Source organism: Hippoglossus hippoglossus, chromosome 21, assembly GCF_009819705.1.
Source record: "Hippoglossus hippoglossus isolate fHipHip1 chromosome 21, fHipHip1.pri, whole genome shotgun sequence".
NCBI classification, from domain to species: Eukaryota; Metazoa; Chordata; class Actinopteri; order Pleuronectiformes; family Pleuronectidae; genus Hippoglossus; species Hippoglossus hippoglossus.
In genome coordinates this window covers 3,673,062-3,687,526 of record NC_047171.1, presented here as the reverse complement: position 1 = coordinate 3,687,526, position 14,465 = coordinate 3,673,062, and the positions used below count along the sequence as shown (strand labels likewise).

General features: G+C 44.7%; 1 protein-coding gene across 15 annotated transcripts in view; it reads right to left on the bottom strand.

Moving 5' to 3' along the window:
* tns1b (tensin 1b) overlaps positions 1-14,465 on the bottom strand; it is a 136,027-nt gene that overhangs the window by 106,498 nt on the left and 15,064 nt on the right. Inside the window, exon 1 of one of the 15 annotated variants that reach the window (XM_034573504.1) lies at positions 6,137-6,476. The exons of the other annotated variants lie outside the window; for them this stretch is intronic. Coding sequence (XP_034429395.1) covers positions 6,137-6,217 — 81 coding nt within the window. The 5' untranslated portion in view covers positions 6,218-6,476. Of the gene's footprint in view, positions 1-6,136; positions 6,477-14,465 lie in introns of those variants that run through there. 15 annotated transcript variants of the gene reach the window in all.

The following is a 14,465-nucleotide window of genomic DNA, read 5'->3' as shown; positions in this document are numbered from 1 at the left end:
AAAATACTGAAGAGCGCTTCATCGTGATGTCAGGACTCACAGGAATCCACCGTGCTCAGGTTCTGGCACGAGATTTAACAAAGTGTTGTGTTTCCCGGGTTTGATCAGTGCTTGTGCTTTGTTGCTTCTTAAAAAAGAAATTGCGTTTGACTTGGCTCTGTTCTGTTCTGGCAGTGAAGAAACACCAGGTTTGACTCGACATGTACATGTAAGGAATGTTTTGGCTCACGCTGATTGAGATATGAAACATATCCATATAAGGCGGCTTTGAGAACTCAACATGCGGCTGATAAACACGATATTGAGCCTTTAAAGGACCTGAAAACTTAAGAATTACTAAAGACTTAAGTGCCAGGGTCTTCAAACAAGCCTTTGCCGGACCACAGCCACTATGGCAACAAATGCAATTACATTACCTTTTAATTTCATCATTAAGATTTTTACAACATCTTTCACTGGCCATACTGAATTATTGAACACATATCAAACAAACGTCTCTCATGTGATGGCAGAGCTGCTTCTCTTTGGCGACTCATCTGATGTCAGATGGTAGTGATAACGACGATGATGATGAGGATGATGACAATGATCCTACTCACATCTGGATTTAGCCCAAACACAACAACAAGCAGAGCCGCACTTATGTTGGTTCCAAACTTTTCTTGCAGAGACAGCAATTCCTCCCTTATACCGACATCTGCTGTTGGCTTGTTAGTCAGCATTTGTTATGTTTGTGGCATCATCACAGGTCAGAGAGAAAAACTGGACATTTCTTGTGGTGTCCCTCAGGGTTGTGATGGTTCTTTGAGACAAACTGACACTTGGGAACAATATGACTTTGTCTGGTTGTTGCAGCTCCGGAGCAGCAACAAGTCTCCTTCACTTTGGCTGTGGGACGTGGTCTCTGTTAGAATGTCTCTTGTACAAGCTCCTTGTTGGACACAAAAACTCCACCAAAGAGTTTTAACTTTATCCAAGAGCAGTTGGACTCGTCAGCTCATCCAGTTAAGCTGCGTGTTTCCAGGTGTAATGTCCTCGCTTCACTCTGACCAGGACCAAAGAGGCATAGAACCAGAAGAGACCACCCTGGACGACATGTTTAATGTTCATGAGAATTTTTGTATATCTGAGACGCTTTTTGTTGTATTTACAAATGTTCTCACAGACTGAATCAAATTGCCGGGCCACATGCATCCCAGAGGATGGAGGTTCCACACCCGTGACTCAAGTTCTCATCTGTGGCATGATGAAAAGTTATGTTATTAAATATCTATGACAAGTTAGCTGGTCAAAAAATTCATCATTTACTATATCATTTAATATCGAAACTATATAATCTCTAGAGGAAGAGTTCAAAAGTTACAACCAAACATATATTCTTGTTTTAAACAGAAAACACCTACATGCTGCTAATAAATTGCATCTATCTATGTATTACCCAAAAACCTAAATATTGTGCTCTAGCATTTGTTGAGACAAAAGACAGAAATACGGGGCTAGAAATATTTACGTTATAGATATAAGTTATAATATTTATAATCTATTTGTGCATAAATAATGGACAATGGCAACAGTTGGCCAGTTAAATAGCAATGAGCAGCAGGAACTGAATAGCACATTGGTTAAAGTTGAGGTGAGGGCTGGTTTGTCTTCAGATTAGTAAATGACTGAAGAGCAGTGATTACAGTGATGTACATGGAGCCGAAGCTGGAACTCTCTGTTTTGTGAAAGCAGGTCCACTTACACAGAGGATGTGTGTATTTTTTTTTTACTCCAACAGAGTGCAAAGTGATTTCTGTTGTGCCAAGTAAACACAAACGACGCGGCTATTGTGGTCAAAATTACTGTCTCATTAATGTCATTGTCAAGAGAAGTGCAGGGGTTTTGCAGTGTTGTGGCTCCAGTGTTGACGGGGCCCAGGCCCCACAATGAGCCTCCTGTCTACTCTTAATTAAAACCAGGTCCAGACACCTCCCCACGCTCCGGAGCCAAGTCTGAGGCCAGTGCTCACAGTGGTTTCACTTCTCCGACTGTGACCTTCGACCCTCGTCATCCTCAAGAGTCTAACGGGCATTTCCTTGAGGGATGTGACCTTTATTCATCTATTTCCCTTCATGAAAACATGATCAGTTCAGGGTTTTAAAGACAGAATTATTTTTGCACAACTCAAAAATATGGGATAACACCACATAAACCATAATATAACATAAAATATTATTACATGATCTGCTTTACCATAACTTACATTGTTGTTTTACTGTTTTAGTGTCAATAATAACTTGCTGGTTCCTCAAAAACATAGAAACCGTAGAGAACTTAACGTTTGAATGTATTAAAATGTAAAAATCCCAGTAAGTTCTAATCACCAGTAGCAGTCCCAAGATCGCTAAAAAATTTCATTACACCCTTTACACCCATTACACCCCAGAAATTCATCAGTTGTGACATCGTGCAGGAGAACTTTGCCTTGAAAGGGCAGCTACAGGAAAGGGCAGGGAGCAATTAACAAGAAAAGGGGTTAATCCTCTCCGGACCTTGAACGTGAAAGCTGCAGAAATTGTGTGACTTCTTTTTTTTCCCAGACGTGACATTTTGACCTGGCACATGAGGAAAGTTAATGAATCAAATCTGACATGAGTGAAGCCCAAAAAAGATGTGGTGGTGGTGCAGGGTTTTCTGACTGAGAAAAATGTGTCATTTCTGATGATCTGACTGTAAATGTGATTTATTCCATGAACACGCTGGTTAAAACCCTTCAGAGACATGAAGTAATATCACACTTAATTAAACAAAAGGTCTGAGGAGCACGATGTCTGACACTGAGATGCTTCAATATTAAACAAATGAGAAAAACGAGGGAATAACGGGTCAGATGTTGTATTTATCTTTCTTTCTTAAATAAAGCAATATCAGAAATCGAGATCAATCACTTATCTGAACAATGATTTAACAGCAGAGATATCACGGTGGGCATGAGTGTGAAATAACCATTCATAATCCGTGCATACTGAGAATTTACTGCATATCATTTAGATTTATTTCATCTGTGGTTAAGTGGGAGTTCAAATTTCTGAATCCTGAAACTCCCTGCGGGGGGGAAAAAGCAGAAGGCCATGGGAGGTTTAAAGCCAATGTGCTCAGTGAAGCATGCACTGGGCTGGGGGTCTCCTCAGGAAAAGGGGGGGGGGGGGCTGCGACACAAAGCTCAACATCTCTCATAAATCAACCGAGCAAGGGTTAAACTTCCCTTTTTGGTTGTTCAGGATTTTTCAACCAAGTCACTATAGAGAGAGCACACGCACAGAGCGGCACGGCGATGGAAATAGCACGAGTCTCGCTTGCAAAATTCCACAGGATGGCAAACAACCAGAGTGAGAGTCTGCATGGCAAATCCATTATAGTGAAAACCCAGATGTAACAATTACAGAAATCTGGACGTATTTCAAAGGGGCCCCACATGTGGAACGTTTTTCTTTTCTCAAATCAGAGGTGATCTCGGGGAACTCGGCTGGGGGAAGGAATTAAACTAGCAACAGATCAGGAGAGAGAGAATGGAGGGTTGGAAATGTGCAAGGAGGGAAAAGAGATTAAAAAAATATGAGGATGAGAAAACGTTGGAACCTTTTTCATCAGAAGAATGGACGGAGCTCAGACGTCTTGTTTCTTTAGCCAATTTGAAGCAGTTTGTCTATTTCTAGTCAAAACAACTACAGACCAATGACCCAACATTCCTGGGATGACACCATTTCCCGGAGGAATCCTTCTGAGTGTGTGTGTTAATGTATATCGATCGTCCCAAGGAGTTCTTTGAAACCCTGGCACCTCTGAAGGCTTAGACAAGGATCAATATTCACGTGGACTGTGCAGGAGGTGATCTGAGGCGGTGTTTACTACGACATGCTGGGAGATTAGTCACCTTTACAAATGCCTAATTACACCTGTTGGGGGCATCTGACGAGTGGATTATCTAAGATCTGTGCTTCTCGAGTGTCAGCAGGATTTGCTCGGCCTTTAAACTTTCTCTCAGAAAGCAGACGACATTTAATTGTTTTCACGGTCATTTCAGAGAAACCTGATGAAACTCTCCCTAACACCCGGTTTGGACATTCATCAATTATTCACAATGTTTGTTGGAGGAGCAGCACTTTCGAAGGTCTTCTTTCAAGGCCCCGTTCCAACTCGCTCTGACCCTCTGATCTTGGGCAGCGCATCTTTTGTTCATTTCCTCCGTCCTTCAACTTGTTCCTGTCATTTCCTATATTTCGCTGAGCATTTTTCTTTCTGCTTTTAGGCTGGTGAAAGAATTCCCCTTTTTATCCAGGCCTGTCCTTTTCTGACAAGAGCACCCCCTCCCATCTGAGGCCAAGCAAAGGAATAAAGCTTGTCTGGTTCATGGGGATGATCTGTTTCCTGCATCTGTACCTGCTCCCTCTCTCTCCCTCTCTCCCTCTCTCCCTCTCTCCCTCTCCCTCTCTCCCTCTCTCTCCGTCTGTCTTTCCTACATCTCCATTGCACAGTAACAGCTTTTTCAGATGTACTCACTTTTCCAGTTGCTCAAGAAATATATCTACGTCCATGCTAAGAACACCTGGTTAGTCTATAGCAGCAAGAAGAGTAAACCAACATCTGGCTGGATAAGTATCAATAATCTATAACAAAATTTCACCCCACTTTGAACGTCTGGTTGAGGCTCATCCCTTAACCCTGATATTCTGAAATGCATTGTGCCCACAGTAGGGCTCCTTCAGGGTTATCAATGACCCTCACCCTAATCTGCTGACATAAGGTCGGCCCACATAAGAAAGTTTTAGGGCCCGCTCTTAACGCAGGGGCACAGATTGGACCCCATGCCCCTAAGTGAGATCGCTTTGTCATACAGTGCCCTGATGCAGTCAATCAGTGACCCAGAGCTTAGCTGGGGGGCTTTGAGCCTCTTTTACAACACCCCCCCCCCCCCCCCCCCCCCCCCCTCCCCCCCTTTCACCTCGCCTCCCGCTCCTCAAAAGAAAGAATGGTAATTAACTGATGAAGAGCTGTGTAAGATTATCCAGTGTCTACGCCGAGGTCTCCAGCTCTGCCAGTGGTTTGAAGTCATGTCCCAAAGGACCAGTGCAGAATGAGGAAGGATGGATCTCAATGGTCTATTCAACTGCTCTCCTCTTTCATCCTCTGTTCAGCTGAAGAAGAGGAGAGCGGCCGGGCGCTGTTGTATATTTGAGCCAGGAATGTTCTTTCATATCAGCACAAATTAGCAGAAGCACTCACAGTGTTTTAAGACAAAATGTTGAGACCGTGGTCACAATGCTTTCAGCGTGGACGCACACACACACACACACGAGCACAGTCCTCCACTGACCACATCGCAGCTTAGAGGGCACACAAGTGCACAAACAGCCCCTCACTGTGAGCGGGAATGCGCAGCAGATTGAATTATACAAGAGAAAGCAAAAAATAGCCGAGTGTCCCAACCACCTAGAGCGAGACAGAGCGGGACATAGAGGGAGCGAGCGAGTGGGAAAGGCTGAGAAACAGACCCGGAGAGGAGAGAGAGGGATTCACGTTTAGTTCAACTCGGGGCAGAAGAGTTTTTCAGTCCGTGCGTGTGTGTGGAGCTGTAGAGAAAATGTAAATGATGCGTCTCCGGGGGGAAGAAACGGCGCACGGGGTCGTCTCACGTTTGCACGCCCACCCATTCTCCATAATATCTTCCTCCCTCGAACGTGTCGCCGTGCCAAGGCCCCCCACAGCCAGGGTCCCAACCCTCCGCCCAACCCCCGAACAAGCAGACCACCCAACAGATCCCCTGACCAGCTTGATTTGATCAGGGTTCTCCGGTGGAACTGAGCCAGCACCATTTCTCAATGAAAACACACAACCGAAGGATTTTGGTTAATTGCATCATCAGGCCAATTCTGCTCTTGTCACTCAACTCACTCATTTACACAATTAGGATTCCACCATTGCGCTCAGTATGTTATGCAACTGAAGTGTGCGAGTCATTGCGTTTCCATGCTATGCACAGGTGAGCTATCTTCCTGCAGCTCGGTCCTACACGTGACAGACGACCTGTGCTGACACCTAACAAATCCCTCAAGACCCTGGAAACAGACCCCAAGCAGGTGGGACGGTATCTCACCCAGAACATGCAGGACAGGCAGACCCAGGTGCGTGCAGGTCCAGCCAGAGCGGAGGGCAGGCTGAGGGACACAGACGGCATGGTGACGGACAGGAGTGGTGATGCTGCTGCTGCTGCTGCTGCTGCTGCTACAGACCAGTGGGTTTCTTCAAGTCTAATCCAGACAGGAGACAAGTTGCCAAACGTCGCAGAGCCATGACTTCCCCTGAGCGTCTTCCACCTCGGGCTCCTGCTTTCTCTGCCTCTTCCTCGCTCTCTGACTCGCTGTCTCCTCCTCTGTCTCTCCCCCTGAACCCAAATTGGATCCTGCCTGCCTCTCCTCTCTGCTCACTCTGCCTCTCGTTGCCTCCACCAGGGAAAGTTTCACAAAGCTTTTGGTAAGGGGGGGGGGGGGGGGGGGGGGGGACGGTCAGGCTGCCCCCACCTCTCCACAGGAGCAAAGGGGGAGGGGATACTCCACTTATTATCCATCTTATTTTGCCCCTCCTCTCGCTCTCATCCCATCTCCTCCCCCGCTCTTCGCCCCCTCCAAGTCTCACCACTTTTAATTTCATTCATTCATCCCAGCCCCCCCACCCCCCCACCATCCCCACTCATACCCCCTCAGCATCCATCGCACTTCACCTCCCCCCCTCTCGCCATCTCTCTCTTGCTCGGTTTTCCCTGTGTATTTGTGTACCGAGCCCATTTGAATATTTCATAAACTCTGTCTCCCCCTGTATTTGCCCTTGGGATGAAAGTCCACTGACGTTTCTCTTGATGCTGGAAACCGTGATTCAGAGGAGACACCTTCTGATCAGACTTCCAGGCTTTGCCTCATATCTGCATACGTTTGATGAGCTCCGCAGCCAATGTCTCCAATGCTGTTTAATACTGTAGTTCTTAATGCTGAATTATTAATAACAGATTTAAAAACTGCCCCCATTAAAACACATCTTTTATGTTTTGTATCCATTTTTTGCTAATAAAGACAAATCTTAAAAAAAGAAAAGTCTTTAATCAAATGTTTTTTTAAAGCACCGTAGTTTTAACAAACATGACTCCAGCAGGAGTAAACATAATGAGGAGGGTTCATGCTGATTCTATTTGCAGCTGCGGATTGATTTAAATGTGTTGCTCTAGTGAGTATTTACAGCAGCAGCACGTTGTACAGGGGACTGACTCAAAATAAACCACATGTGTGTTGATGGTAATGAAGTGAGCGGCTCTCAGCTCACAGGGAAAACAATATGAGGAGTGATTGATAAGTTCATGGCCTGAGATTGAAGTCGATTTGAGAAAATCCTGTCTCATCACCCTGTTCCCACCTGTTCCCTCGGCCTCCTGCGGCTGGTTCCCTTATCAGAGAAAATAATAACAGTCCTGCAGGATCCACCTCTGAGAGTAGAAGTGCCCCCCCCCCCCCCCCCCCCCCCCCCCCCCTCCTCATCTTAACCCCTCACTAAAGAGAAAGAACACAGAGGGGCCAGGAAGCAAAACCTGCTTCATTAAATTCTCACTGCTCATCAATGACCATGTTAGCCCCATGCGTGACTCTTTATCCTCTTGTATGGGTATTTGGATTTTCTCACACACACACACACACACACACACACACACACACACACACACACACACACACACACACACACACACACACAGTTGTCGGCTACACACACCTGTAAACACCCATCACTTAACATGCACACAACAATTCTCTCACTTTCTATCAGACATTTCCTTACGTATAAATACTCTAAACATTGACACACTTTTCCATTACGTTAAAAACTGTTTCTACTCATCAATGTTGTAAATATTGTTATTTTGTGGATGTGTTCAGTTGCACATCAGTTACACATCTGTCCTGGGAGAGGATCCCTCACTTGTTTCTCTCTCTGACGTTTTCTACCTTTCCCTCCTGTTAATAGGTTTTTTTAGTAGTTTTCCTTTCTCTTGTTGAGGGTTAAGAACCGAGGATGTCGCAGCTCGTTAAGCCCAACGAGACAAATTGTTATTTGTGAATATGGGCTATAAAAATAAAATGTGATTGATTGACTTGACAGAATTACACAAAGTCCAGACCGACAACCTCCGGAAAGCATAAACACACTTAATTTAAACCATAAACACACTGCATGCACGTACACAAACATCCACCAATAACCACCTATTTCTCCCCCACGTGCAAACACGTGCACATCTTTCTCACACACTATATAAATACACAAACCCACCCACACACAGACATACAAACACACTCAGCCAGTGGCACACAGGATTAATCCCCTGGTATTTCCTGCAGGCCACCCCTATAGAGACAAGTTCACTAAAGGGGAGAAAGGTTGAAAGAAAACATTTAGGCCAGATCCCACTCAGCCAACCCACACACACACACACACACACACACACACACACACACACACACACACACACACACACACACACACACACACACACACACACACACGAGTTGGAAAAGCTTTCAGTTTTATTGAAACAATATATTTTGTTAGTATTGCTGCATTTTTTGCATTTTTATGGCTTCAGTTGACAAATATTTTCAAAACAATTTAATTTTAAATCAATCAATAATGTAATTACAAATGCTAACCAGATAAAAACAGATAACCTGCATGAACACTGATGGAAACCGGGTTGATGAGTTGTAGATTCATCACTGTGAGTGACACCTTTGACATGTCACCTACTCATTTAAATGGTTTCTATTTTAATTTGATGAATTTACATTTCACTTCACATCCCATCGGAGCTACTTTGGAACATGAGAAACTAAAGTTCGTCCAGCTGAGCTTAGTTGTACCGAACTGAAAACTTCACAGCATTGTACACTGTGTTGTTGTCCTGACTTATGTCACGTTGTGCAGTTCCCTCTCAGCACACGTGTGACAAACAGCACATGATGCATTATTTACTTTGGACAAACACAGTATCTCCTATAAATAACACAAGAATTTACTTTGCAGCAACAACAAAAAAAAAGAGGGCAGATCAGTTTGGTTCGTTGTAATTTGGTTCTACTTTAAAACTTTCACTTTGTAAATTCTTGTTTTTAATTATCCCCAACTGATTTATGCCTCTGAGAGATTTCATGTTACTTTCTATTTTAGTTTTTTGCTCATCAGATAAAAGAAAGGACACGAAGACAAAGTGATCCGGGACCAACTGTCACTTTGGCACAACACTGACGACAGACTGTATTACACCTCTGACATTATCTACCAGACAAACACACACACAGTTCGTACACAAAGTGCCACAGCACCACCCACTGGTGGCCACTAGACAAACTGCCTCCAAGTTCAGAGTCATGCACAAGACACTTGCTCACACAGCACAGTTATTATCCTGTATTATTAAAAACAGGAGGGCCCGCAGGGGTAACGGAGGGAGTGTGTGTGTGTGTGTGTGTGTGTGTGTGTGTGTGTGTGTGTGTGTGTGTGTGTGTGTGTGTGTGTGTGTGTGTGTGTGTGTGTGTGAGAGGGAGGGAGGGAGGTTGTAATGTAGTAAAGGGAGAATGGGCATATTTCCAAGTCTAATCAGATCACTTGGGGGATTTGTTTTAGTGCCTCTTTAACCTTGAACCATTTCTGTCTTCTTTTGTAAACCAGATCCAACATTGGACGGCGAGGCCCTGGCACAATTAGGAAGATTAAACGGTGACAGGTCACTGTCCTTGAACCGAGTGAAGCTGAGTAAACAGCTGAGAGAATTGAAAGCTGGACCGCCCTGTACAACGAGGATAAAAGAAGGAAAAGAGCAAGTGAGGGGAATCGGAGAGGTGAGAAGAAGATAGAGAGGTAATAGATGGAGGTGTAGATCGAGATAGTGCACGAGCAGAGATAAGTAAAGAGCGAATGTGTAAACAGCACACGGGTGTGTTCTGTCGTCTTGGCTGACGTCCTAGAACCTGCTAGTTGAAGGGGGGGAGTTCAGTTGTTGACAGACAGAGGGAGAACACACTTCAACAGGCCGCCGACACACACACACACACACACACACACACACACACTCACACACACACCCTTTCCCACCCCCATGACTCCCATCTGTTGAAAACAATACAGACCCAGGCCCTCCCTCCCGTTGCAGAATGCTCACATGTGTGTGCACGTTTTCCTCTGTTCTCTCTCTGCTGTGGGACAGTGTGAGGAAAGGGCCGTCCGCCCAACACCAGAACACGCTGACCCACAGAGACAACAATAACTTTGGGTTTGTTTTCATTTAGATGAAGTGTTACAGTGATCCACTATTTTCTGTGTCTGTAAACCACACCGGCTGTGGCTCATTTCGTCTTTTATTTATTGTCAAATAATATGCTTTTGTGTTAATTTCTTTTTTTTACAAATTTATGATTTTTTTTGTGCTGCAGAGAAAAAGAGCTGCTCTACATCAGAAAACAGATCCTTAATATCAAAGAAAGTTAAATAAAATGTATGAAAAAATAATATCCATGAATATCCGAACAGAACAGTGTGCAGAACATGGTGAAGTTGATTGTTCCCTAAAGCAGCGCACAGGGCGTCCACTTCCTGCGACTGACATTTTAACAAGCCCTCAGCTGTTTTGTGAAGGGGGGGGGGACATGACACACACATACTGAACAACACAACACGAAGAGTGAGATTGAATCACATCATGACTGTAATAGATTAAACCACAGCATTAGATCAATGACAGAAAAGGTTCAAACTGCATTAAAGTGACTTCAATCAACACCTGACACTGACCTCAGACTCTGGATTGACAAGCAGGCAGCTGCTTTCACCATCTCTCAAGGTTAAAAGAACTGTGTGTGCTAACTGCAAATCACCGAGCAGCACACAAACCTTCTCTGATGAATGATTTATCCTATAAGTCATTTTCAACATGACAGTAAATACATGTTCTGGGCTCCGGCACACTGAGATATGCTTTTTTCTGATGTTAAAGGCCATAAGAATAATCCAAGAAGTATCTGCAGATCAATCAGTTGTATCAACTTTATTAAGTGATGGGATGTCAATGGGATGTCTGCTAGTTTCTGTCCCCCCCCCCACCCCTCCAAGTGGCCCAAAAGTCCAAGTTATTGCACAGTTAAGACAAAGGTCACAAGTCAAACTAAGTAGATTTTATCATCATTAAGAAAAGCACAGGTCAGGTCACGTTGAGAGGTCACAGAGGAACCATCTCACTGCCCTGCTGAGCCAACACAGACCAGAGCTGAGAGACCTGGAAACCAGTCTATCGACCGAGCTGTGGGCAACTGCAGGTGAAGTGCTTGTCCAGCACCTCAAGGCACAGCGACCATCACAGTGGCAGCAGAGGAAGATGGGGAGAGAGAGAGAGAGAGAGAGAGAGAGAGAGAGAGAGAGAGAGAGAGAGAGAGAAAGAGAGAGAGAGAGGCATGCTAAAGAGCTACAAGGGCCAGACCGCCAGCCACTGACTGGGACATTTTGTGCTTCCAGTAAGGACGAGCTGGTGTGTAGCTAAACCCAGTGTGCATGAGTGGCTGCCTGTGCAGGATTAATGGCTCAATTAATCAGCACAGACCTTCTATCGGGAAAAGTCAATCTGGTAATATCCTGGTGTCAGACTGTGTCCACGTGTGCGTCCTAATGTCTTTATCTCTCCATCCTTTATCACATGAGCTCATGTCAGACCCGTCACTGGCTGGATGTCCTACAAATATTGGATTCATTCCCATTGTCTGTTTCATAGTTGTATTGGCAACTGCACATGGAAAAGTCGAGACATTGAGAGATGGGGTCAAGCGAAGGATCCAATCTCATAGAACAATGAGAAAACCAGTGAATGAATGAAAACATTTCACAGTCAAGGCAGATTATGAATTTAAACAAAAATGCTAATATGCTTACGTTTAGCAGGTGTAATGGCTGCCATGTTGAGAGCCTTAGTTCAACGTGTTAGCATGTTAACATTTTGCTAATTGGCACTACACACAAACGTATTTTGTTTTGGAAAAATTGAATCGTTTCCACACAATGGCGCTGGAAGAGAAGTCCTGGAATTACCTCAGGGAGCCATTAGGGTTCATCCTCTGGGGAGCATTGATGTCAGTACCACATTTCCTGGCAATCCATTTAAGAGCTGATACTTGAGTCTGGACCAAAGTGGGGAACCCGTCAATAGACAGATCAACAGACAGAACAACTGACACTGACTCAACCCAGAGCTTGTGCTGTAGTGTTCATATACATAAGCAGCTTTCCCTCTCATAAACAGGAAGAATATCACTGAACACCAAAGATGCCAAGTTCAACAAACAGATGCATGAGCCTTAAATTGATAGAAACACATTTATCATTCATACAACATTTAAAATGTGAACTGTACCGTTTTTATGCTCGTCCTTTGTTTCCGAAACGGGAAGACGCAGGAGAAGACTAATTTCACCCAATTCAGGACTGTGGCGAGACACCAGCCTAGTCCACCCATTCTCTCCTGAAGAACTTATCACGTCCTCCACTGCTGCCACTCCTTAATCAGCGTCTCCCTTCCCTCTCTGTCTGTCCTTCAGCACCCGTGTCCAGAGGTACGAGACACTAGCAGTTAGCCACGCACTGAATCCTGGGACGGTTGCTGATCAGATCCAAGAAATGGTGCATGTTCCTTCACTCTCAGTGACTAGATGTTTCCTTAAAGTGCAGTTGAGGTCATTTCTAAATGCATCTGTCCCTCTCTTGCCTAGCAACCATGCAGCATCCCTGCATCCATCCCGTCCCCTCTGTCTCTGGATGCTGCAGGTTCTTCAATTCAGTCTGAGAAGGAGAAAGATGAGTAGACGGGAAGACAGAAGTGGGCGGAGGTGGGGTTGGTCCGGCGGAGCCGTCTGGTAAAGAAGGAGGCACTTACAGTGATGAAAAAAGGAGGGGGGTCCGCAATTTAATGTAGAAAAGAGGGGGATGGCTTGGAGGGAGTCTTTTGTCGCAGAGAAAGGACGATGAATATGAGACGTGGTAAGTGAAGTCACATTATTCTCCCAGTGATTAAAATGAAGCTATAAAGCACAAATAATGTAAAAGCAGGTACATTCCAGCTGACGATGATATGACATTTAATGTCCCAGTAACAAGAGGTAAAGATATCCAAAATAATAAGATATCCAAAATGGAGACAAGGAGGGTGAAATACATCAATGGCACAAAAAGAGTATGTCCTTGTGCAGATTGGCAGTTTCAGACTAATCTTAAAAGGTCTGTGGAGCCTCTGTGGCTGAATGAACTGAGAGTAATTAGTTACAGCATTGAGAACGAAGACCACATCCGTGACTTGACACCATGAACTGCTTGTTTGGCTTCCGTTGGTTAATATAGTGGAACGCACATGAAATGAATTGTTCAAAAGGTGTTAACATTGCTGATGAAATCTGTCGTATAACCTATTTGTCATCATGAGACAAATTCTAATTTGGTTCCACGTTCCTGCAAATGTCACTTTACCCCAGATATCCCTAAAGAACAATAAAGAGCAGCATTGTTCCAAATCTGCTATAAAGCCACACAGGAAACTCCACATCTTTGTATTCTTCCAAAGAAACGAGAAGAGGAAGCCTCGGACTTTTCGGTGAAAACGTGGTAAGATTTGGCTGCTTCCTGTTTTTCCACAACCTGCCCCACCCACTTCCAGAAAAGGGCTCTACCATGGGGGGGGGGGGGGGGGGGGGGGGGCTCCTCCTAGTTGGATCTGCCTGGTAAAGGAGCAGCAGTTCTCCTCCGAGCTTTCTCTGTCCATCAACTGGACAGTATATGAAGCACTGACTACCACAGTTGTGCAGGAGTTAAGAACAATGGGAATGCCACTTACAGGGATTCACACATAGTCAGAGCAGTTAGCACTGTGTGCCTTGCTCAAAGACACTTTGGTCACGTTGAAGCTAAATACTCAGTCAAAGGCAGGGTCTCCTTATTAGACCAGTCCAGTGTTACAGATTACACAATACTGGCAAAGGGACAGAGACCTTCCATAGAAGGCGTGGGGACAATATCATGCGCACTTCCTCTCTGCAGTGCAAACAATGGTCTGGTTTCAAATCTGGAAACATCAAGTCTGTTGTCTGTTCTAGGAAACTGAACGAGGGGTTAGAGAGGTAAGGGTCTCTGTTCCTGGGGGAATAAAAGGGGAAGTGACCGGTCAGGGTTTCAGCAGGGGGGGTGACAGAGATGTTTTGGTCACAGCTGTTTGTGTACAGTCAACAGTTTCTTTTTATATCATTCACCAAAGCGTGAAGTCCCTTTTTAAAAGCATCGTTAAGAAAACAAGAATTAACTCCTTGCCATAATATTCCTCTGCCTCCCAATTCCTGAGTTACGGCTCAAGAACGTGTTTA